A 26,841-nucleotide genomic window follows, 5' to 3' on the forward strand; every position below is an offset into this window, starting at 1 on the left:
ATACTTTTGTGTTGTGATGTTGAACTTTGTCATTGGTGAAAGCTCTCAGAAGTATTTAATTTGTTGATTATTGATATGATGAAGGATGGATGGATTCACTGATGGATGGATGGGTAGATGATGGATTCATTGATGAATTGATGGATGAATGAGTGGATGGGCAGGTAGATGGGTGGGTGGACTGGTTGATTCAACTTATTGAAGATATTACCTTTTTCACCAGCTCATGGTGGTCATTTGCAAGTTGATGGGTCTTTTCTACCAGAAAATGTAATTTATTTATGATCAAATCAGTCCACAACGAATTTCATCTGTGCATAGGCGTGTGACCTAAGTCATAGAATTTACTAAGAAATGTAAAAAATATATTGTGCACTGAAGAGATGTCCCAGGGTTGGAAACTGGCTTGTCAATATAAACTAGATAATCTGCTTCCACTAGTGCCAGCCCTGGAAGGTTGCATGGCACCCTCCTTTCTTATCCGGATCTCCAGGAACAAGGGTCATCAGTTGGAGCATGTGGACAAAAGCATAGTATCAATTAATTCCAACCACAGCCCAGAAGAAACATGTTTTTTTGTGTTGGAGGGATAGAAGTGATTAAGAATTGTGGTTGGTGGTTTCAGTTCGTGAGACAATGATGGAGGGAGAGGAAGGTGGAAGATCCAATGTATTTTTTGTGTTCTGGGTAAGAGGAAGCTCAATGGGAGTTGGGGAGTGGTGGAAGAGAAGACATTGGGTCTTTTTGTGTATGGGAAGTGCCACGAGACTTTCCTTTCAAGATAAATTCTATAGTGACACAGAAGACCATACACAATATTTAAATAGAAATGGCTTGGCACAACCTTGTTGTTGATAGAGAGTGAGACACAGTTCTCTATATGTCCAGTTCCTTTCCAAAATATTGGAGTAAAACATGCAGCAAGAGTGTTTATTTTTCCAGGACACAGGAGTCAATAGACATGGCATCCAAAAATCCAAACTTCAAATTGATGTTTTTATTTTCCATATTTGCATTGTCTTATTTGTTTTTAAGTTAAAATATACATGTTGTCCTTGTTCAAGTAGAATCCGGGCAATACGGAATTTCATGTTTTATGGGATTGCTATTTTACTCAAAAATCACCACTCATAATCTAAGAACTCTTAAAGACATCCTGTTCTGGTGTGATTTCCCGGTGGTGGAATCCTGTCTTTGTCACTATATATTAGTGAGTAATCCACGTTTCTAAATATGTTCATTGCACTGAAAAATTGGAAATAAAACGAAGCACAATTTTGAGTTATAGTGCCCATTATTCCAGGACACAAACGATGCTCCCCACAAATTCAATCCCAGAGTGAAATTAAAACTGTTATGTAATTTTATTTTAACTTTTAATGTTTGTGTTGTGTATATGTTTTTTATTTAATATAAAATATACTGTGAAATATGTCATGTCTTTGATGTTGGTTTTGGGAAACATACTGAGTTAATCTCATTGAACTTTTCCCCAGGAATTGATGTGCTTGCAATTGGCGGGTCATTATGCTGCTGCACCTGTGTAGTGTTAAGGTCAGTGTGTTTTTCTGATTTTAAGAACCATCCATACCATTCCATTAGACAGTCACCGCCATTCATAATGGAATGCATCACAACTCACGTAACATGTTGCAGCCCTGATCCCTGCTGCACATTCTGACAATTTACTTTGAAATAATTAAAAGATGGCGCCGGAGATGAATGACAATACTATGGGTCTCTTGTGCTCATTTTCATTGACAAACTATTTTACTGTTAAACAATCGGATGTTGTTTACTTATTAAAGCAATATGTTACCTGTATTCAAAATGATATTATGAAGTGAAATAGAGTGAATGTAAGTGCCCCCTCAAGTTCGAGCACATAAACGATTGAGACCATGAGGCTTCTTGGCTTTTGTGAAAATCATGGTGTTACAAATGATCTGTAATCAGACGTACACATCATGGCAAATAATACACACAGACCTAAGTTCACATTTTTCAGTATGTAACAACCTGTTTCAGGTCTTCAAAGCAAAAAGAGTGTTTCTATGAAAGAAACAAGGTAAAATCAGAAGAATCTTTACAATCCTTGAAAAGTGGAAAGAATTGTTATTTGAGAGTTATCCTGTTTAATATGACAACATTGTGTTAACATTTTATAGATCACAATTGTTTGATGTTCAGCTGTATGCCACAAGCCAAGGAAGATGAACTGTACAATTCAGGAATTTAAAGATATCTTCACACTAAATTGTGCTTGTTGCTAACATATGCATGTTAGCACCCTAATTCTGATATGGCGCTAGTTTTATCTCTGCTTTTTTGGCTTTTAAAGCCAAAAAAGCAGAGATAAAGCTCTTGTTAACATGCATCTCATGAGAGGTCACAGACCTGTAGGTTCAGGTTTATGACTTTCCTTAACATTCCAGCTCAACACATCACTTCATTAAATATTATTGCATTCTGATTGATATCCAAAGGCTTGCTGATGCTGATGCTGATGACTTTAGACTACTCAGTGTATAGCACACGTGAAGGGTAGATACTACTCACTGAAACAAAAATTCAAAGCGTGAGGACAGAGGATCTATTATTTAGGCATTTCAAAATCAATCAATACATGTTCAATGGTAATTCGACTCAAAATAAAAAAATATATATATTTAATTTATAATATACAAGGAAGCCCCAGGACACGAAATGAAAATTATACATCAAGTGTATTCTACGCATTTTAAACCAAGTCTGGCATTGCAGTGTGACAGTACTTCTTGTTTGAGGGAAACTCACTATATTGTGGTGAGGACTTTAATATTAAAGTACTTGATTCTAAGATCTCATGGCAATATTTTAAAATGGAGTCAATTATTCACTTTGGAGAATGTGTATGTTGTAATACAGTAAAATGAGTACATTGTTTAATTTTAACTCTACTACAGTGCTTCATTTGGGTTAATCAGTTACTATCCAACACATAACCTGGTTGAGCTGTCTTTCCACCTGGCATATCTCTGGGAAATCACAAAATATGGGGAGATGGCGGCACTCCGGGTTGTAATGTTCAAAAAAGTAAGTGATGAAAGAAATGGTGGTCGTATCTTAGGGTGCCAAGGAATAGGTCCCTTCCGGCCGGTAGGGACAGGCAGTTTGGACAAAACAGTGGGGGAGTGCAAGAACCACTTGCACTACTTCTAATAGGCACACCAATAGGAGTATTGGCTCCTGTAACAACGTTTTCAGTCTGAAGTAATCAAGGTAAGAAAAGCTGTGATAGTTTTCAGTTGTACTCCATTCACGGATGAGTTTATTAGATGGGTCACATATTACATCATAGTGACCGTTTAACGAAACGCACCATCCACGGTATAGCATGATCAACTTCCGTACACAGGTGCCCCGTTTTTGTTCACTGAATCGATACTTATCAATTTAATCTTCTGTGGCTAATAGATGTGCATTGTGGAAGACACCTTCCTGACATTGGTTTATTTATTTTCAGATCACTCATCATCCCCTGATGAAGGGCTATGTCCCGAAATGCATAGGGATAATTTATGGATTATTGGATGTTGTTGAAAATGAATTGAATGTACAGTTTCGTTAAATGGTCACTATGATGTAATATGTGACCCATCTAATAAACTCATCCGTGAATGGAGTACAACTGAAAACTATCACAGCTTTTCTTACCTTGATTACTTCAGACTGAAAACGTTGTTACAGGAGCCAATACTCCTATTGGTGTGCCTATTGGAAGTAGTGCAAGTGGTTCTTGCACTCCCCCACTGTTATATCTCTGGGAAAGACAGCTGTAACCCTAATTGTAAATAAGCCACCTTTGAAACTCAGTGGAGCTTATAGCATATATCAAGTTCTTGCTGGGTATAGGGAACAGTACTCAAAATGTTTAACCTGGAAGTGGGTGGAATGCAAGGGTGGGATGTATGATGTTACCACGCGATCAAAATGATCGCGGTACATCACAACGCAGCTTTTACAACGCAAGTCGTTACCACGACTTGCGCTGTAGGTTGCTGGACTTAGGAATAGTATAATTTACTATTCCACTCCAGCCTACGTACAGAGGGAAGGTGTTGGAATAGTAAATCTACTATTCCTTAGTCTAGAGCGCCCTCCAGTGCAAGTCGTGGTAACGACTTGCGTTTTAAAATCTGCGTTGTGATGACACTGTGGTGTTTTTACCGCGTTGTAAAGGCTGTTTACCCGGGGGTGTAGTCCGAAAATTTAAATACACCACACTTTTCCGAGAAATTTAATCATTACACTCCCACCAGGGATCTACGCTCGGGAACAAAATCCCTCCTTGTGGTTCCCCGAGTTAAGAAGTCAAGGAAAGGTGGGAAAGCTTTTTCGCACCTTGCTCCTCTGTATTGAAATCAGCTTCCAACTCTGCTGAGGCAATGCTCGGATCATCTCCAATTTAGAAGGCTTCTTAAACCTGTTTTGTTCTAGAAGCTTCCGTGTCAGCTTATTCCCCCTTTTCCGCAGCACAGAGATACCCCCTCGGGGGTGATTCAGGCGCTATACAAAACTCATGAATAAATAAATATATTAACAATACCTCTAAGACACAGAGGGAACAAAGACAGTCCAGCCGTCCCTACAAGCTTTCAGGATGGGGGCTGTTGGTGCTGGGGTGGGGAGAGTGATCTACTAAGAACGCTTTGTATTTTTAAAACAAAAGTTTAAATATTGTCATTTACAGCAAATGTTTTATCGAATGTGTCTCAAAATTAAAAAGGGGTTCCTGGTTTAAATCATAAAGTACTGGCAATGAGCTATCTTTATGTAAAGTGCTCTGATACCTCCGAGTCTAGCCAGAGCTATATCAAACTCAAGTAAATAAATGATAAAAAATTGTGGACCTACACCAAGGATAAATCTTAGGGGGTTTCCTTCCTTTTTTCCCCTTTCTACCTTTCCTTTTTTCATTCTTAGCCTCTTTTTTCTTTTACCTCCATTCTTTTTGTTCCTTTCTTTCTCTCTCTCCTTCTCTCTGTCTCCCTCCCTCAGGCTCCCTGCCACTTTCTTTCATTTCTCTTTCCCTGTCAAATCACTGCATGTCCATTGACTCCCCACCTCTTAGCTCTAACATGGTGTTCTTGTGAAATTTTATTCATGAGCATCCTCATATGTAGCAGGCAGAAGCACAATGGGGCCCAATCACAGCCCGATGTAGCTGCTTAAGAGGGCTTTCCTTACACTAGTGTAATGAAACCAATGCCTGTTGAGGACTTTGACTTCCGGCTGCAGGGATTGTTGTTTCCAAGCTACTACTCCCCAGCTCTGAAAGTCAGTGAGGAAACACAATAGCCACCCTCAACAGCTACCCCATCTCTGTTCCGGGCTGTCTGAGTCCACCTTGGCTCTTACAGTAGTAAGGAAAGGCGAGATGCCAGGCACTGCTGACAGCATGTGTGGCTGCTAGAGGCATAATTGTGGGCCTACATTGCAGAAGGGATATTCCTGCTGGGGTGCAGGCCCATGACTTTTTAACAACTCATCAGCCTTCGAAAGGCAAAGCTGGTGACCTTGTGTGATCTGGGACTTGGAGAGCGCACACACCCCTACGTTATGTTATGTTAATATATATTTATAAAGCGCCAAATCAACAACGGTCTCTAAGTGCTACCACAATGACCATGAACCCAGAAGACCCTGCCGCCAGCTGAGCGAGCAGAGATGAGGTGGGCCTATCCAAATGCCCCAGGTAATAGGATGGTCTTCAATTTCCTCATAAAAAGAAGTAGCCTGGCTTCCCCACGTAGGCTCTCTGGTAGCTTGTTCCAGAGCTGGGGAACTACCACAGAAAAGGCCCGCCCCCCCCCAGCGTAGCTCTATTAAAGCATGGACAGGTCAGCAAATTTCTCCTGGATAAGCGGAGACATCGACTGGGCACATAAGGCTTTCATGCAATACACAGGCCCTTAAACCTGACCTACTGCTTAATAGGGAGCCAGTGTAGTTGTTGTAGTAGGGATGTGGCACAATTTCTTCTTGGCATCATAAAAATCAGTTTTGCTGCATCATTTAGTGATGCCTGAAGTTTCGCCAGGAGTTTCTCAGGCAGCCCAATATAGGCAGCGTTGCATGGCGGCAAATGAGAGCAGGGGTACAAGTTTCCGGAATTGTCTCATCAGATTCACACAGCTCCCCACAACCGCTGCTACCTGATTGTTCATTGTTAGCTTGGTATCTAGCCTGATACCCAGGCTCTTCACAACAGGCAACGGTATCGGAGTGGTGCCAGTCTCTTGTGGCCAAAAGAGGCTGGGCCAGGGGTTAGCTCCTGTGCTTAGAGAAAGCACCTCTGTCTTGGCTGGGTTTACCTTGAGTGAATTAGAGGTCATCCAGCTCATTGTGAACTAGAGGATGTTCTGTACATTGAGCTGTGCCTAAGTGGAATTGTCAATACACACAATTAGCTGGGTGTCGTCGGCATAATTGAACAACTGACAATCCAATTTTGCCAGTGCTTCTACCAATGGCGGAAGACAGATATTAAAAAGCAAAGGTGACAACGCAGAGCCCTGTGGGACCCCGCATGGCAAGGCGCCATACCTGGATGTACAGTCCCCCAGTTGGAATTTTTGGGATTGATGCTCCAAAAAGTAAACAAAGGCATTGGAGAACATTCCCAGTAACTCCCATCCGTCGAACACGGGCCACCAGTTGTGTGTCGTTCACCGCGCTGAATGCGGCTGAGAGGTCCAATAGAATCAGTGCAGAGGGGTTTTTCTTGTCGGCTGTGAGCCTTAACTCCAGTACTGAGAGCATCATCAACTCAGTGCTGCTGTAAGACCAAAATCCAGCTTGGCAAACATGTAGCAGCTGGTGATCTTCCAAAAAGGACGAGAACACTCTGAGCACATGTTGTTCAAGGACTTTGGCCAAGAAAGGGAGTCTCGAGATGGGTCAAAAGTTCTTTAAATTCTTAATGTCTACCTTTTGTTTCTTTAACAGTGGGATCATCATTGCTTCCTTAAATTTGTGTGGGACCTTCCCCGTAAGCAAGGACAAATTTAACAGGGACAGCACCTCTGGCCTTATTACCGAAAGGCCTATTTCAAATACATATGGAAGGCAAGGGTCCTCAGGTGACCCAGATTTAACTTTGGCCAGAATGTGGGCTAGGTCATTAGAATCCAGTGCAGGAAAGACTGAAAATGTGCCACCCTGAAAATCTGGTAAATCTAATACTGGAAAAGGACAGGGGCTTAAACAAGTACTGCCTATTTCCCTAATAATATCTGGGACCTTAACTAAGAAGAAATCCAGAATTTCCTCACAGTTGTTCTGGTTAATGACCACCCTGTGTACTTTCTTATGGCTCAGCTCTTTCAGTACATTGAAAGTCTCCTTTTGAATGTCCACCTTGATCTTTGATTCGTAGTACATGGATTTAGCTGTAATAATTGATGTTTTACAGGAGACTAGTTTAGTTTTATATTTCTCTCGGGCCTATAAATCATATAGTTTCCGCCAATGCCTTTCACATTGACGAAGGGCCTGTTTTTCCCTTCTCAGCTCATCCGGGTACCATGGAGTACCCTTAGTTCTATTCATTATTCTTTCCCTCCAAAAAGGAGCCACAATATCCATGGCTGACCTCGGCCAGTGAGTAAGTTTCTCGTATTCCTGGTCCAGGTCACTGGACTGAGTGCGTGGGTGGGCTGTCTCACCCAGCGCTGCCATTAAACTGGCATACTCTATCTTACACCAGTTCCGCACTGTCCTCCAGACTGGAGGTGAATGAACTGGTTGACTTTGCACCTGGGATCTCAAAGTTGATCCGATAATGATCTGACCAGCTACAAGATCTACACTCTGTTAGTAGCGTGGCTGAGGACGTAGTCCAGATGAGGTCTAAAGTATATCCCCTCCCGTGGGTAGGGGTCTCCACAATTTGATTCAGCCCCAACATGGTCATGTCCAAAATGACGGGCCACGCAATCTCTTGGCGTCAAATCCAGTGGTAGTTAAAATCCCCATATACGAGGATCTGTTGGTATCTTGAGCAGAGATCGCTAATAACTTCATGGAACAGGTCGTTAAATAGAGGGGTTGACTGTGGAGGACGATATACCACCACCACTATCAGGCCAAGTTTAATCCCCAGGAGTTCTGCCCCATCAAGACTCTCCTCCATTATCTTCTCGGAAGTCATGGCCCTGTGGTAAAATACTGCAACCCCTCCCCCTTTTTGTTCCCCTACCAATTATAGGTCAGGACATCATAGTCAGGGGGATAGGAGGCCACTATATCGGGGCCAGAAGCATCCTCTAGCCATGTCTCTATTAGCGCGAGGATATCGGGTTTCTCCTCTTGAAGCAGTGAGAACATTTCTAAATTGTGCCGAGTGTTTAGCAGAGTGGTCCTTAAGCAGAGGAGGTGGTCTGTCCCCATGTCTTTGGCCCTATGGCCCTGCGTGGCACCCCTTTGTAGTTTCCCCTTGTCAGTTAGCAAGTTATAAGAAACAAGCTTCTTTACTAGTGGTTCGAGAGGGCCAGCGTGTGAGCTGGATAGTTTAATTCAAGGAGTTCTTCCATTGAATACGTTCAGTTTTGACCAGGGTTGGAAGGGCGCAGACGGGCCTGACTCTTCATTTTCTGCTGCTCATATTAGATGGATGGACTTATGAGGTCTGAAGAGATAATGTGTATATACCTTTGTTGTACTAAATATATTGAATCAATGACATTTGTTGTACTGCATGACTCTTTAAACAATGCCTAGATGTTATAGTGTAAAAAATTATGTGTGCTGTTCTGTAATTTATATGACCTACCGCACCACGTAATAAGACATTGTCAGTATGTTTTAGCTGTGAATATCGCCTGTTTCACCATGCTCAAGTCACACATAATCAACACACCTCACTCATGCGTCACACCTCTACAACTTGCAAATCATCATAATTTTTTTTGCATCTATTAAGGCCTTATCGTTCAGATTTTATCATACATAGCTTCCATTATAATGCCTACTTTACACACTACGCATTTGCAGTTTCTGCTCACCTAGTTAACGCGGTTTCACTCTTATTACCGTATTATGTTTGAATCTTCATTTTATCGTTTATATTTCTTTCCTGAAAGTTACTGTATATATTCAGCGAATGGATCAATTATGTTTTTACATAGCATGCGTAATGAGATCAAATATACCACCAGTGATGCCATAGGTGGTTTTCTTCAGTGACGTGATTTGCAGCAGCAGCCCGACCCCCTCACCCAAGCCCCTCCCCCTTCAGGACAGAAGGATTTCAGGATGACAAATAAAATGATAATGATGAATTACCATTTGATTTTTCATCTTGAGGCCAAATAAGTGGGCCGACTCTCCTCCACTCCAAGGGAGGAGCCGCCCCTGGTGATTTGTGACGTTAAGCAAGACGCTTTTGGAAAATTACTTAAATGATAAAAATTACGCTACACATAGCCTATCAATTTCCCAAGAGCTTTGAGTTTGAATGGTTCACTGAAGGTCAAATTTGTTTTTTCATTCTGTTTCCCAACTAATTTTAGAGTTTTAAAAGAAATGTTTCTTTAATATAATGTATTCAGTAAAAGTCAACTACATTCACAAACATCCCAGAAAAAACTTTGCCTCTGTGGCTTATTTTCTATAATTGCATAACAGACTTCACTGGCCTATTGCTCTGCATGCTTGAAGTACCAAATTAGGAGTCACACTTGAACTTGCCTTTCACTTTTGACCTACAGGTGTAAGGCATCAGGGTTCTTAAATGGTCAATTTCACACAGTATCTACACACATTGCATCTCAGTTGTAAAGTTCACATGACAAAGATTTTCCTCTATAGTGGCAGTTGCACTTGCTGTAAAAGTGCTCTTCACGTCTTGTGATAAGCGTGGCTCAAATCCACCCGAGTGACTTACCGCACTCACCTATAGTCGCTATATAGGAAGTCAGCCGGACAGTGGAGAAGAATAAACAAAAGTCTTTATTAGGCCAAACAACACTCATATGAGAGGGCCCTGTCCGACCTCACTCCTAGGAGTGCGAACGAGAGAACTGACTCTCTGCATCACAGCAATACATTATAATGCAATACAGTAACGAGGGGTACGCCCCTTGTGGAAAGTTACCGAGCCTCAGACCAGTGAACAATGCTCTCATAGAGCAGGCATCTGCACCTGCAAGGGATACATTATTATCTCTACTCAAGGCCATGGAGCTAGGCTTCAGCGTCTCTGGGTATGAGAACATTACTGATAAAGAGACTTGTTAGTTTCGGCCACAGTAAGCTGAGAAACGAAAACTGCTGTCTTAGTACATTTCTGTATTCCTGCGGGAGGGGCATATGAGCGAGCAGGGCCCGCAGGCACAGAGGGTTACACAAAATGGTGGCACACAGGCTAAGCTAAGAAACTAATATGATCACACATACATTTGAATATAAGTAAAAAGCAAGAATAGTAATTCAGCATAGATGCATATACAAATTTCATTAGTTAGTCATATGATGCTAACTCGCACAACATCATAGGGTAATTAGGGCATCGAAAAGTGAATTCTATCAGACCCTCCTTTTAGCATCATTGGCTAACTATAGCCTCATTTATTTGCAAAAGGTAGTGCCGACATCCATTCTATGGGCAGGACTATATTTCTTTTAGTCTAGAACATCTTCTGCAATGAACATCAACCAACTTGCATCAGCAGGAATTTCAGTAATCATAGAAGTGGTATATTGACCAGGTAACTTCTTTTTCGGACGCATATTCGCAGCACACATTGAACAACATGGAGGGAGGCAGTATATGCAAAGGCAGCAAGTCAGTATTACACTCACCACACCAACCAAACCCATCAATATTTTCCAACCCCAGGAAGAGAAGGCACCCCAGAGCCACCCTTGTAGGGACCATGTCCCATTATCCTGATGTAGTTCAGTCGCTAATCTATGTAATTTCTGTACCGCTAAGTTAACAGTCGGGGCGGAGTCAGGTATACATACACAGCAAGACGTCCAGATGACGCGACAGGCCCCGCCCCTATCAGCCAGTATGACGTCAAGCACCATCCTGTTCTGGATCGTGAATAATCTCATAGCCTGAATCTCAACAGATATGTTAGTCGTAATGTCGGCTTCAGTCAGAACCACCTTTTCCATTACCCTAGACAGTCGCCTAATAGCTCTGCTGTTAAATATTGGACCCCAGAAAGGAAGCAAACCCTTCGAAAAATCAGTCCATTGTTGGTACGAGGTGTCCGTCTGATCGACATCATCTACCTAAAGTTCCCTCCTTTTACGCTGCTCTTGTGGCTGCTCCTCGGGACTGGGGAATCGACGATGAGTTTTGTGGTAATCAGAGGGAGCCACATACACAGGGGGAATCATATAGGCCAGGTAGCACACCCCACCCCAACCCTCGGGCAACCATAAGTATCCATTATCACCGCAGACAAAATAGATACTGGGTGGGGCAATCAAAGAGGGGCTAAGAGGCAAGCGTATTGAAGCAGTCACATTACAAGAGCTATTACCAACTTTGACAGGACCCCTTCCCTCTATACAGAAAAATGGAGAAGGACCCACCACAGCCAGGGGTATCAGAGACTTGGAACTGTCGTTACTCCTCGGGGGGTGTCTGTAGGACAGAGTGGCATTCAATTTCAGGAAACTATCCCTAAGTCTGTCGGTATCATTTGGTGTCAAGAATCGACCCAGCCTTTTCTCACATGTCTCTATAAAAGTCTGGTCAAAACGTCCATCAGTATATATTCGTCCAAGGGAAGATGGAGGCAGAGGGCGTATTGTCATTGTCCACCCCCTATTCTGCAGTCGAGGAGTCAGGGAATCTGGCTGCTGGAAGTATTTAACAAGACCTATAAGAGTATACCACCCCACACAACTATTCACTGGCGTCAAAGGGAGGGCAAGGAATCTGTCTTTCTTATAAGCAGCAGAAGGTAAAAGCCCACAAACCCAACAATCTGTCAAGTTGGTAGTGGCGTGTGCATGGTGCAAAGTCTTAATAAAAACATTGTCTTTATAACTTTCACGTAACATTCTTTCACCATAGTCAACAGTAATCATATTGTGTTCAGGAACAGCAGTGGGTGTGGGTGCAAACACATGAACGGGGTAAGCTTTGTCTAGGAAAAACAATATTCCAAGAGTCACTAAAAAGGCAATCAAAACAATTATTATGACCACAATCTTTCCTTTTCGGGGAAGGGCCAACCAAGGGGAATCAGGCACAGGTCTTGGAGGAGCCGCAAAAGGCTGCTCCTCATCAGGAATGGGCCGCCCAAAGGGATACATCCTTAATATTCGTTCAAAATATATCAAAAAATCAAAAATGAAAAGAAAACACTTCTACTAAAAAAATAGTCCCAGACAATCCTCAACCGGCCAGAGGGGTTCTTCAACCCTAAAAAGGGATCTTCTCCCTGTGTCCTTCAAAGCCTCACAGGCAGGCTTTTACCGTCCATACCTAGCTCCAACGTCGCTGTTCAACAATTTAGGAAACAAGGGAAGCACTTAATTCGGGCCCCGCACCACTCTATAGTCTCATAGCACACAATCTTCGGCTAAACACCAGGGCTCTTACAAGTCCATCCCTACCACTAAATCTTCTTATGCAGAATGTCCACTAAGCCCTTCTTCCAGTGTTTAGTCCATCATATTTCAGCACTGTTACTTATTTTCTTCGGGGCCTCAAATTGTAACGGGTGCTCCCTGGCACTTCGGGGTCAGTGAACAAAACAGGTAAATCTGTGGCAGACGCTGGACTTTCTGATGCCTCTTCACTAGTAGCAAGGGGAGTGGTAGAGCTCACTGAATTCTCTATTCCGCTTCGCTCTTCTCCAATCAGTGAAGCATCCGAGAAAGGAACATACCTCGGAATAGACTCATTCTCTTCGTCAGCGATGCCATCCTGTACCCATTTGTCATAGGGTAACGGAAGCGGGACTCTTTTCACATGTGAGGCATGCGTCCACGCCTTCCTTCCGTCGACCCGGAGTGCTGTGCGCGTGGTGAGGAGCACCTGGCGCGGCTCTGACCACCTTGGCTCCAGACAAGACTTCCGCTGATATCGTCGCACCACAACCCAGTCCCCTGGGTGGATGGAATGTCCAGGCCCCTCCGGCAACGGCTTCAGAGTGTCTGCTACCTGCTGATGAATAGAACGGAGATCTTTAGTCAAAGCATACAGATAATCTGTCAACAGAGGATATGGCACTTCAGAAAAACATTTAGGCCTGGGCACTCCCCAAATATTGGCCGGACGGCCGAATACCACTTCGTGGGGGGAGACGCCCATTTTTGCATTTACAGTGACTCTCGTTGAAAGCAAAGCTAAGGTAAGTGCGTCTGGCCAACGGAGACCTGTACTCTCACATATTTTGGCCATCTTCAGCTTGAGCGTGCCGTTAAACCGCTCCACCAGTCCTGCTGCCTGGGGATGTAAAGCTGAATGAAATTTCTGGGATATGTGCAAACCTTTACATATTTGTTTCACTAATTCTGCATTAAAGGACGTGCCATTATCACTCCAGATCACCCTAGGTAATCCGAAACGGGAAAAATATTCCTTTATCAACATTTTTGCAGTAGAGATGGCCGTGCAATCTTTCGTAGCGTACTCCTCCACCTACCTACTAAAGGCACATACGACTACAAGGACGTACTTCAAGTTATTGACCCTTTCCATTTCGATGTAATCCATCTGGATCACCTCGAAAGGGAAAGAAGGGGGTGCAAAATTTCCAGTTGGGACAGGAGTACCTTTTCCAGGATTGTGTCTCAAACACACCATGCACTGACGAACCAAATTAGTGGCCATTTTAGAGATATTTTTATTACTCCACACCGGGTCTAACAGCTTACAGATGCCCTTGGTGCTCACATGGGCAGGCCCATGCGCCATTGTCACTACTGGAAGAACATACGCATTCGGGAGCATCCATCGTCTCTTGTCTGTCACATCTGTCCAACATTCATCCGCATCTAGTCGTCCCTGCCCATCCTTCCATGCTCTCAATTCCTCGTCTGTCGCTTTGCCCTGTATGTTCTTGACACTCTGTACAGTGTCTGCGAACATATGAACATCTGGGACCCATCTAGCTGGTCCTGCCACAAACATTCGTGGTAATTTTTCTCTAGCAGTCTCTTTTGCTGTTTCATCGGCGAAAGCATTGCCTCGCCCTACATCATCCACTATTGTCTTGTGTGCGCTACATTTTATCACAGCCAATCTTTTGGGTAGTGTCAGGGCCGTTAACAGTCGTAATATCAGTGGGCCATGTTGGATGCGTTGTCCGTGAGAGGTCAGGAATCCCCGTTCTGCCCAAAGTCGCCCATAATTATGAGCCACGCCAAAGGCGTATTGGCTGTCAGTATAAATGTTCACATCTAACCCCTCACTCAACTCACATGCTCTCAGTAAGGCAATAATCTCCGCAGCCTGGGCAGAATTGTAAGGTATCCTAGAAGTCTCCACCACCGTCTGTAATGTTGTTATTGCATATGCTGCCATCGATGTACCGTCTGGTAATTTAAAACAGGACCCATCCACATACAACTCCCCGTCTGGTTCGTCCAAGGGCCTGTCTGTCAGATCCACCCTCCCCGTTGTCTCCTCTTCAGTCCTGAACAAACAATCATGTATGTCATCGTCTTTGGTACCTGTATCTGTGGGGATAGGTAACAAGGTGGCAGGATTCACTGTAGCACACCTTTTGATCATAACATGGGGTGCAAAAAGAGTCATCTCATAACCCGTAAGACGAGCACTAGTTAAGTGCTGCGTCTGTGTCCTGTTCAGCAAAATGTCCACAGCATGCGGTACCATTACTGTGAGGTCTGATCCCAGTACGAGCCCTGCCGACTGTCTTATAGAGACCGCAGCAGCCGCCGTGGCTCTCAGACAGCTCGGCAGCGCTCTTGCCACATTATCGAGCATGGCAGAGAAGTAAGCGCAAGGTCTCTGCTTCCCCCCAAAACACTGAGTTAAGACAGACAGCGCGCAACCTTCCGCCTCATGTACGTAAAGGACAAAAGGCTTCTGGTAGTCAGGTGTCCCAAGAACTGGCGCAGAACATAAAGCCGTTTTTAGTGACTCGAACGCTTCTTGACATGCGGGGGTCCAGGGTAAGGGTTCGCGCACTTCCTTGGTAGTCAGATACAATAGGGGTTTTGTTAGTAACGCATAGTTAGGTATCCACTAGCGACAGTACGATGTTATGCCCAAGAACGCGCGCACCTCTCGCTGCGTGTTAGGTACCTGCATGTTAGTGATCGCTTTTATGCGCTCTGACGTCAATCTCCTCCCCACTTTCGAAAGGAGGTGACCGAGGTAGGTGACCTCCGTTCGACAGTATTGAAATTTCGGGAGGGACACTTTATGCCCCCTTTTAGCCAAATGGTGCAGTAATTTCACAGTAGCATCCCGACAACCCTTCTTGTCGTCCAACGCTATTAGGATATCATCCACATATTGCAACATGACGTTGCCAGGTGGAAGCTCCAGTTCATCCAATTGTGCCTTTAGAGCCTGACTATATATGCTCGGACTCTCAGTGTACCCCTGAGGAATTCTCTTGAAGCGGAAGCTTCGGCCAGCCAATGAGAATCCGAAGAGATAACGGCTTTCCTCATGTACTGGAATACTGAAGAAGGCATTTTTCAAGTCTAGGACAGAGAAATATTTGGCCGAAGGGGGTATCATAGTCAAAATTGTAGTGATGTCCGAGACCACCGGGTACTGTGGCTCCACTACTCTATTTACGTGCCGCAAATCAATCACAAATCTATAAACATCAGGAGTATTATCAGTAGCTTCAGGTGACCGTCTTTTAAGGATAGGCAAAATAGGACTGTTACATATGTTCGAATCAGTCTCTTCCACTACTCCAGACCGTATTAAATCTTGTATTATTTGTAGCAGGGCCTTCTCTCCCTCCCTAGGAATCCTGTATTGTGGAACTCTGGGCAATTTCGCTCCCACCTTCACTCTTATTGTCACCGGGGCAATATCCATTTTACCCACATCTGTATCACTGACAGCCCACAAGCTGTCGGGTATGCCTCGGAATTCAGGTGGTAACGGGTCATCTTTCGAAAAACACTGCACTGGGCGGGCAACATTCGGGCCCAGAGTAAGGTACACGCCATCCGGGGAACAATAAATGGTGGCGTGCAATCTTTTCAATAAATCTAAACCCAGCAAATTTTCTCCACAATTTGATGTCAATAAAAACGGTGAATCAACAGTAAAAGGGCCAATCGTTAACGTGAGAGGTTTAGAAATGGGGCTAATCACCGGAGTTCCTGCGAAACCCACGGATATGTTATTCTTGCCAGACAGAGCAGCCCCTGGGACCCGAGAACGAGCCACTGAACTTTTCATTGCACCCGTATCCACTAGAAATTTTTGTTGAGACCCCATTAAGTCAGCTTCGACGTAAGGTCCCCTCTGATCAACTTCCATAAGTACCGGTCCCAGGCTCTGTCCTACGCTGTCCTAGTTGTGGGAGAACCCTGTCAAATCGTCAACTGAGTAATCATCGTTATAGTACTGACCACCACCCCTCTGCAACTGTTGCCTGTTTGTATTATTGTCAAAATAATTTCCACCCGGTCTCCCGCCTCCTTCTGACCGTGCCACCTGTCTCCCAGGATCACCACTACCTCTTCCTCGCCCGCGCCCTACACCAGTACTCGACTGAAGCAGCGGGCAATCCCTCCACCAGTGCCCCTCCTGCTTGCACTTCGCGCACTGATTCGGTCCTAGCCTTTCCCTGCTCTCACCTCTCCCAAATCCGCCTCCGCGACTCGGCGCCACACCCCTGCCTCTGCCTCTCGCCACCTGCTGCAACAAAACCCTTGTCTTTAAATCCTTAGCCTTCTTTTCCTGCTTGTCCTTGCTCTCATTTTCCCTGTGCTCGTAATATTGCGCCATACTGAGTATTCCCGAAGGAGAGGACGTTGTCCACGTGCTCTCCGACGCTTGCAGTCTAGCTGATATTTCAGGCAATAAGTTCGTGACAAACCTATTAACAAAGAGCCGTAACCCTCCATCCTGTGACACATCCTGCCCGCTATAATCCATAAACGTTTCCTCAAACCTCGTAAAGAAATCAGAGACCGCCTCATCCTTCTTCTGCTTACAAGCCGTTAACTTGTCCCAATCTACATTTTTCGGGGGAATGAGAGAATGCATATACTTTATAATGCGCCCTGGCAAAGCTAATATCTCAGCCTTCGGCTTCTCCCCTGGCTTACGCTCCTTGTCCCAATCCTGCAACTCCTGCCACGTACCTCCTAACTCTTCCACATGGTCAGTACCTTTCACTTGCCGCCACACATCAACCGGGACCAAAAGCCCGAAAAACAATTCAACATCGGCCAACGTCATCACAGTGGAAGACGCCGCTTCTGTAAGCTCTTTGTAATAGGCAGTCGGGTTCTTTCGAGAATCCGGTAGCTGGGCCTTCAATGATAATACCTCACTTCTCTTCCATGGCGTATACACCCATTGCTCCTGGAAATGTGCATCGATCCTGTTCCTAGTAACAGCCTTCGTTACTGGGTCTAGCAGCTCGGGGACCTCGGGATGAAAAATAGGGTGCACCTCGCGCATTGGGTGGAGACCTGGGAAATGGGGTGTGCCGGCAGAGGGTAATTCATTCCTGTATTGCAATAGTGCGCGCAAACTACTCATCACTTCTTTCACCCCTGTGTTCATTCTATAGGCTCCAGCCTGTATATCTCGTAAAACCGCTGGAGCCACACCTCCATACCCCTGCTCCCAAAGCGGTATCAATACATTGGACATGTGCCACAAAGCGTGCTGCTGCATCAAAGGCTCAAAATCTTTCATGGTGGACCAAATATCTTCAAACGAATAAATATTATTCCTGGCCCACTGGCATGCCTGATTAGCCACCATGCTCCTTTCATCTAAACCAACCGTAGAACGCGTAAGCAACTTCCGTACCTGTGAGAGTAGTCCGCTACCTGCGCCTCGACTCGGTGTTAGCATTTCCTGGCCGGGGGTAGTACTAGCTGAAACAGTAGGAAGTACTAAAGAAAATTGGGAGGGGGCGGGTGAAGTGGTCTGGAGTAATGAAACAATTGGTGTCGAGGGCGAGGATTGTTGGGGGGCACTCGCTGAAGGACCCGGAGCTCCACTAACAGGGGCTGAAATTGGCAGGGAGGGATACTGTGGGGCATAAGGGGGAGGGGGTCGGGTATTCAAAATGTCTTCCATCTCATCCGGGTCGTCCTCTCGCACTACATAACTTTTATTTTCTTTCAACCTACAAAGTCTATCTGAGCGCTCCATACGTAGCGCATTCTCATTTCCGACCTGCTCTCTCGCCTTCTGCGCCATAGTCTGGGTGGACTTTTTATACTCTTCTTTCTCCTCTCGCAGCTTGCGTTTCCTGGCCTCTTTCTGCCACACTCGCAAAGAGTCGAACATACTCTGACGGCTACGCTTAGCAAACAATTTGTCCTGCAAGTAGTCCAACTTAGCTTCATCAAAAGAACCCGTCAAAGGCCATTGTAAATCCACATTATCAGCAGTGTACCGGTGCCACAAAGTACCAAACAAAATCGGGACCAGTCCATGTTTGACATACATATCAAAGCTCGGAGTCCCTTCAGGGGGTGCAGGTTGGCTCTCGGCCAGTCTAGTATCTGAGGGTCGACAACAGCATCCAAAACATCGTAACTTACTAAAACACGGCATCTTTACTTCGGTGTGAAAGAAAACACTTCACCACAGACCAGCTCGAGCTCGTTCATACACACATATAAACATATATTAGAAAACCACACACCCACATACACAATATCTCCAAACACGTGTTACCAAATGGGACAAGGCCCGTCGACCAAGTCCTGGGGAACCTGGACTCTACCGCAGACCGAACAGTACACTAACTGTTCTGAGGACGGGGAACAGATCCGCCACCCGTGCGGCACTATGGATCACTGCGCACTTTACCGCGGGAAATCCAGATCTCACCTCCACTGAACCACCACACTAGGAGTTCAGGGTAAGCGCACCAGAGTCTGCCCACAATGAGCCACGCCTTCACCACAGTACCACCCGGTCGGATCGCTACCAACAATTACATCTAAAAACGTCCCCAACCTCGTCAAGTCTATCAGAGCACCAACTCGTACTCTGAGTTCCCCGGAGCACACTAGCCCCAGGAGCACACCGGCTCCTCAAACCGCTGGAGACACCCTAGTCTCCCGGAACACTCCCGTTCCTTAAACCATCACAGGTGGACCACTCACCTTCCGTAGGCGGCACCGACCTCTACCGTTCTCCACCTCCGGCTGCCAAGACCAACACGGTCAGCTTCAAGTTCCGCCTTCTGGACCCCGGCGTAAGATCCGAACCGGGACCTCTCCTGATCAGCAGGGTGGGGCAGCGCTGCGAGAACCAAGCTCGGCATCAGATGGGTACCCGGGCCCAACGTGCCGACCAGCGGGTCCCCGGTCTTCTGCTACCCACTTACGGGTGAGAAAGATCCTTATCGCGGGGTCGCTATTCGGGCGCCATCTGATAAGCGTGGCTCAAATCCACCCGAGTGACTTACCGCACTCACCTATAGTCGCTATATAGGAAGTCAGCCGGACAGTGGAGAAGAATAAACAAAAGTCTTTATTAGGCCAAACAACACTCATATGAGAGGGCCCTGTCCGACCTCACTCCTAGGAGTGCGAACGAGAGGACTGACTCTCTGCATCACAGCAATACATTATAATGCAATACAGTAACGAGGGGTACGCCCCTTGTGGAAAGTTACCGAGCCTCAGACCAGTGAACAATGCTCTCATAGAGCAGGCATCTGCACCTGCAAGGGATACATTATTATCTCTACTCAAGGCCATGGAGCTAGGCTTCAGCGTCTCTGGGTATGAGAACATTACTGATAAAGAGACTTGTTAGTTTCGGCCACAGTAAGCTGAGAAACGAAAACTGCTGTCTTAGTACATTTCTGTATTCCTGCGGGAGGGGCATATGAGCGAGCAGGGCCCGCAGGCACAGAGGGTTACACAAAATGGTGGCACACAGGCTAAGCTAAGAAACTAATATGATCACACATACATTTGAATATAAGTAAAAAGCAAGAATAGTAATTCAGCATAGATGCATATACGAATTTCATTAGTTAGTCATATGATGCTAACTCGCACAACATCATAGGGTAATTAGGGCATCGATAACAACAGAGTTACCCACTACTCATTTAAGGTATGAAAGTGCACCCCGATGACCTGTGAGAAAGGCACCCACAGGAGTGGGCACAATCGCAGCCTGTAATAAATAATGTGGTGAAAGAATATGTGAAATGAGGTGGCCCTGTGTCCTTAGGAATCGTGAATTCAGGTAGACAGTTTCAAACAATATCTAAAAATATAGAAATTCTTGTTTAGTTGAGTCTTTAGTCAATCTTATTGATGGTAATAAAATGTATTAAGGATCAATAAATTCTTAATAGATCATGAGTTTGCCAACATGTGTTCCAACCCCTACTTGGCACACAGACCTGGGGCTTTTTCAAGGCTTTGCAAATTTAGACAAGAAATAATCAGCCACCTAAGATTATTCATCCAAAAGTTGAGCAATAAGAGAATTAATAGTCATTCCCATGATTGGAACAAAATGAGATAAAAATCACAATCAACAAATGGGAGAACACATAACAAAAATTATATATATCAACAGTAAACCACAAGCAAAAACTGTATTTACAAATAAAATTAAAGAAAAGGGAAAAAAGCAGGAAAAATACATTTAACAAAGGGACAAGGAAAACAAAGATGTATTGTTTGCTTGGTCAAGGTTATAATATTTACATCAAATAAAATTGTCAGAATTTAGTATATTACTGTTCCTAGTTGCAGATAGCTTGCAGATCTTTCAGAAACTGGATGTGTGCTGGCAAATGTATGATCTGTTAGGAATTTATTGATTCTTGATAAATTTCATTGCCATCAATAGGACTGACTGAAGACTCTACTAAACAAGAATCTTTTTAGATATTGTTTGAAACTGTCTACCTGAATTCACAATTTCTTTGTTGTCCTACGTAGGGCCAGGAGTTTGGAACAACACAGGTTGAGGCAGTACTAAAAAAAACAAAAGCCATTAAAAGGGAAACGTAGACACACGTAAACCCGTGGAGGATCAAGTTATTATTGATGCCAGCGGATTTGATGAGAGCACATTTCCCATGGAATACATATGTACAGGAAAACTTACTAAAGCCATGAAATAAGTGACAGACACCAGGATACTGAGGAGCCCTGAGGAAATTCAGAAATGTTTCTTTTTTTCCTGAAAGAAACGCATGTTTCTATGTGTATATGTTGGTGTTAGAGGGAAAAACACGAAGAAAATAAAGGATTGAATCTGTTTCTAAAAAGATACATCGTTTTGAGTTGCATTGTAAAGTGCATTTCTTCCTGGTGAACCATTCCACTCAAATTAAACATAGGCCACAGTCTTTAACCCTTACAGCAAAAATGTGCATCCTTAGGAACCTTGACAAAATAATATGTCAAAAACAATGGTTCCTTTGAAGTTCATTGAGGATAATTCATATGTAGGAATTGAAGAATTATTGTATACCTTTTAAATAATTAATGTGTAATTTAATAAAGAACTACTCGAATTTAGAGCAACAATGTACAAAGATATGCAACAATTTATTTTATAAATGCACTCCGGTAAAATATGCAATCAAATATTGTTGCTTGTTACACAACACAGGTCCTAAGGTGATAAACACAAGTAAGGGTTGGCATGGTGCTTGTGAATCCCGTAGGTGAAAAAAAGTGACTAGCTACTGTTCAAATAAAAATAGAGCTTTTGGCTGAGGCGACTAAAAGGCAGGAAGCAAAAGGTCATTGAAGACATCGGAGTAAGCATTAGATGAAAAGAATAGTCAAAGGAACATATGTACCTTTTGAAGCCTGTTTGATTTGTTAGAGAGTGGTCTTCATCAGGACAAGAGGCAAGAGTCAATAGGCTGTAGAAATTAAAAATCAAAAAAGAGTAGTGAGTGCATATATATCTGCAGTTGTGAAATAACATTCCCTTTAGCATGAAGTATGAAAAGCATGTCAACTGTCCCTATCATAAATGATTATGAAGTCCATTCTGTGTCTCTTTTCCACAACTATCCCAGTAGATAATTCAGCATACACAGTCAATATATTTCATCTAAAAAATATAGGATCTACTGAAATCCTATCGCTTCTCAATGATTACCGCATACATGTTCCACAATGCAAACTTTGGATTTTTCTCTCAAATGTTTTCATAAAAAATTATTTATTGGTAAAAAATAGCACAGTTAAATTTAATTTGCATATCGCTGATAAAAAACAGTGGAGATGCTAATCACTTGTTATCATTATTTGATGGTTCATGTCTAATCATTTCCGAACAGCCACACATTACATATTTTCCATTGCTCTATTGTTGTCTTGAAATATATGATTGATTTGATAATTGACTTAGGACATACTTGATAGGACAGAATCAAAAAATAATTTGCTTATGGTGTTCATCCAGCCAAAATGAGGATAAAGTTATATCGTTCAGAAGAGGAAGGATTTTGCCATCATTTTGAAGTAGTGTGTACATTATTCGATCAAATGTTTATTAAAATATAATACCAATTTATTAGGTAACTCCAGTTCAGCTATATTCTTGTAAACATTGTTTAGGACTAAATAGTTCTGACTGATGAGATTCAGTAATGTAAATGTAAATGTACATGTATTTATATAGCGCAAATCACCGACCCGGTATCTAAGCGCTTGCTTAGGGAACCCGTCCTGGTATTCCCCTGTGAGATAACCCCGGCAGGGTAACCACAAGGTAAAAGCCAGGTATCCCACCGCAGGGGCCGTTGTGGAGATTAAGCAAGCTATTGCCCAGAGTCGCAGAGTGTGAACCCGTGAATCGAGTAGGCACCGGAGCGAGAATTGTCGAGTCCGTGGACATTTTAGGACTCAAGACCCGCCGAGCCGGGAATTGAACCCAGGTCCCGGGCTGACCTCTGCTTCCAGGTCTGCCTCCTCTAACCAGTGAGCCACACTTCACGATATTCTGCTGCCAAATCCTAGTAGTCATTTTTGAAATGTACAAAGGGGTTTAACCTGCATTAATGTGCCCTCTAATAATATTCATTGCTTAGCTGTAAGGTAGAGGAGGGTTTTTAGGTTTAGATTTTGGAGTTGCTCTCCTTTAACAGGTGGTTAATATATTTGTCTAATGAAGATTCGCTTCTGATAAGGAAACCAAGGTTTTTTACTGATTTATTGGGAGCAATGAAGGTTCTGTAAAGAGGTTAAGAAGAAGGCTTCTTAATTTTTAGGAGGCAGTTTTCTAGGACATTGAAATTATCTTTGCTGTCGGGAATCAAATTAACTGACTTCTTCCCAAATTGAGGCATCAATCTTCCAATCATGGTTGGACTGGGCAAAGAAAAAATACCCGGACACTAAAATAAAAGTGGTTCCCATTAGTGAATTAAAAATGTTGCAACTTGGAGAAATTATGAACTTGTGAAGACATGCTGTGTAGGTGTTTTCCAAGGAATTGAAGACTGTCTGGATTTAGGCTTGCAGCAGGCGATGATTATTTTAATATCAGGGAAATCAAAAGTAAAAACTTGGCTAGCTGACTATACAACAGGCCCTCAATCAGCCAAAAAACTGGTCCACATTCTGACCTATCAGACTAGCCCACCGGCCACTGCCTGAATGCCCCATAGCCCAGTTTGATCCTGGTTCCCATCGAGCCCTACACAGTGTAGTCTGAATCAATCAATCAATCAAAGACATTTATAGAGCGCACTACCTACCCGTAGGGTCTCAAGGCGCTTGGGGGGGGGGGGTGCCGTTACTGCTCGAACAGCCAGGTCTTGAGCTTCTTCCTGAAGGAGAGGTGGTCTTGGGTCAGGCGCAGGTCGGCCGGGAGGGAGTTCCAGGTCTTGGCGGCCAGGTAGGAGAAGGACCTTCCTCCTGTTGTGGCTCTGCGGATGCGTGGGACGGCGGCGAGGGCGTGGCTGGCAGATCGGAGGTGGCGTTTGGGAGCGTAGAAGTTGATTCTGTTGTTGAGGTAGCTCGGGCCTTGGTTGTGAAGGGCTTTGTGTGCGTGGGTGAGGAGCCGGAAGGTGATTCTTTTGTTGACGGGGAGCCAGTGCAGGTCTCTCAGGTGTCCGGAGATGTGGCTGTTCCGTGGGATGTCGAGGATGAGTCTGGCTTAGGCGTTCTGGATCCGCTGGAGTCTCTTCTGGAGCTTGGCGGTGGTTCCGGCGTAGAGGGCGTTGCCGTAGTCCAGTCGGCTGGTGACGAGGGCCTGGGTGACGGTCTTCCTGGTCTCCGTGGGGATCCACCAGAAGATCTTCCGAAGCATGCGCAGGATGTTGAAGCACGCCGAGGAGACGGCGTTGACTTGCCTGGTCATGGAGAGGGAGGAGTCCAGGATGAAGCCCAGGTTGCGTGCGTGGTTCGTCGGTTTGGGTGCGGTGCCCAGGGCGGGGGGCCACCAGGAGTCGTCCCAGGCGGAGGGCGAGGAGCCCAGGATGAGGACCTCCGTCTTGTCTGAGTTCAGTTTCAGGCGGCTCGTCGTCATCCACCCGGCTACCTCTTTCATCCCTTCGTGCAGGTTGGCTCTGGCGGCGGCGGGGTCGTTGGTCAGGGAGAGGATCAGCTGGGTGTCGTCGGCGTAGGAGATTATGTTGAGGTTGTGTTGGCGTGCGATGGCCGCGAGGGGGATCATGTAGACGTTGAAGAGTGTAGGGCTCAGCGAGGATCCTTGAGGGACGCCGCAGATGACTTCGGTGGCCTCTGACTTGTACGGTGGTAGGCGGACTCTCTGTGTTCTTCCGTCGAGGAAGGAGACGATCCATTCCAGTGCCTTCTCCTGGATTCCGACGTTGCTGAGGCGCTGCACTAGGGTGCGGTGGCAGACTGTGTCGAAAGCCGCGGAGAGGTCTAGGAGGATGAGGGCCGCTGTTTCTCCGTTGTCCATCAGGGCTCGGATGTCGTCGGTGGCGGCGATGAGGGCGGTCTCGGTGCTGTGGTTGGCACGGAATCCGGACTGCGAGGGGTCGAGGGATCCGTTCGTCTTGAGGAAGGCGGCCAGCTGTTTGTTGAGGGTCTTCTCGATGACTTTGGCTGGAAACGGGAGTAGAGAGATGGGGCGGTAATTCTTGAGTTCGGTGGGGTCTGCTGTAGGTTTCTTGAGTAGAGCGCTGAGTTTGGAGTGCTTCCAGCTCTCGGGGAAGGTGGCGGTGTCGAATGAGGTGTTGATAATGAATGAAAGTGTTCATCACTGTACTTACCCCGGAGCTGCTAAACATCTAAGCCAAGAGTGGCATTTAACCCTAGTCCATTCAGAGGTCAATGATGCCAAAGTACCCTTCAGCTCAGTACAAGAGCTTGCTTAAGTGATTACACCATTAGTTTGTGCAATAAGGGGAGAAACATGGCTCACTTCTCAGTGTGCAAAGTCTTTCTAGTAGTCTACTCTCGCACCATGCATCTTAACATTTACATGCAACTCATCTCAAGCGGTCTAACAAAGCCACATTCAACTAAAGATATATATGTGGGTGATACCAAGATGCTTCTGAACAGTAAGTGCAGGATTTGGAAAAGCACCAAAATCCAAGGATGGCTGTGGCCCATGCACTCTTAGAAGAGAGTCTCTTTCCTCAGCCTGAGCAATCAAAAAGTAAATCTTCATGCAGAAACAATGAAAGATATTGATGTATGTGAAATATTGAAAAATAGAGAAAACCAAATTATAGAAAACCAATTATAAGGAAGGAAAATTTTAAGGAAATATAAAAAAAATCGAAGATTAAAGGAAACATTTTTAGGCAAAGATAATTTTACAGAAACATCCAAAATCCCACAGTTAGGCGAGGGTTAGGGGTAGTGAGGGTTTTTGGGGATCAGGAATGGGAATGTGTAGCGGCGATGAGGTGTTCTTAGGATCCTAGGACGGGTAAAGTTTAGGAGTGGTGAGGGATTTTTTTAGGGCTAAGGCATGAGTGGAGTTTTGGGTGGTGAGGGGTTTTAGGGTTCAGGGGGATAGGTGGCATGTAAGGGTGTTGAGGCTTTTTCGGTATTATGGATGAGTGGAGTATAGGGCTCCTAAGGTTTTTCGAGATTTCAAAAGTACTTCAGAAAAGGCAACTATTTACATTTGTCATCCTAGTAACACTTGAAGAAATGTTATTGTTATCTCTTTTGGTTCTCTGTGTGGTATTTGTTCATAGTAGAAGGTTTTTGTTGTTCAAGGCTGTCATGCTCCCTTCACTCATGCTCCTTATAAGTCATTACTAATTTCAACTGTTAATAAGAAGAACTAAAGAAATACCATTTCAATTTAGATGTCACTGATACTTCCCTCTCCATCATCTTACCATCATCATCATCCATCATCTTACCAATGTGTATCATTTAGACTCAATCTGTGTAGTACTCACAATGATGTAATCTCTTACACCTTAATATTATAATTTTCCTGTTTGCTTTTTCAAGTTGTGCAGCGCTCTGATGAAGTTTTCTCTTTATATAATACGCTTCAAAAAAAATACCAGCAACCCTAATACTTTGAAAATATAGAGCAATACTACCAATAAAAGCAAAGTTGTTTGTACTGCGGTTGACTTCTCAAATGAAAAAAACAGCCTTTTTAAAAGATTGGAAAAGTATAATTTACTCTAAACACTTTACTTTGGCACTTGTGCTACTTACAAAATATATATTTCCTTATTGGTTTGACAT

At 44.4% G+C, this 26,841-nt stretch overlaps 1 protein-coding gene across 1 annotated transcript in view; it reads left to right on the top strand.

Moving 5' to 3' along the window:
- Positions 1 to 26,841, top strand: part of HECW1 (HECT, C2 and WW domain containing E3 ubiquitin protein ligase 1) — a 974,913-nt gene that overhangs the window by 332,850 nt on the left and 615,222 nt on the right. The window contains exon 3 of the mRNA XM_086964874.1: positions 1,497 to 1,554. Within this exon, the coding sequence (XP_086821000.1) occupies positions 1,528 to 1,554 (27 nt within the window). The 5' untranslated portion in view covers positions 1,497 to 1,527. The remainder of the gene's footprint in view (positions 1 to 1,496; positions 1,555 to 26,841) is intronic.

The sequence above is a fragment of the Lissotriton vulgaris genome, chromosome 4_1, assembly GCF_964263255.1.
Source record: "Lissotriton vulgaris chromosome 4_1, aLisVul1.2, whole genome shotgun sequence".
NCBI classification, from domain to species: domain Eukaryota; kingdom Metazoa; phylum Chordata; class Amphibia; order Caudata; family Salamandridae; genus Lissotriton; species Lissotriton vulgaris.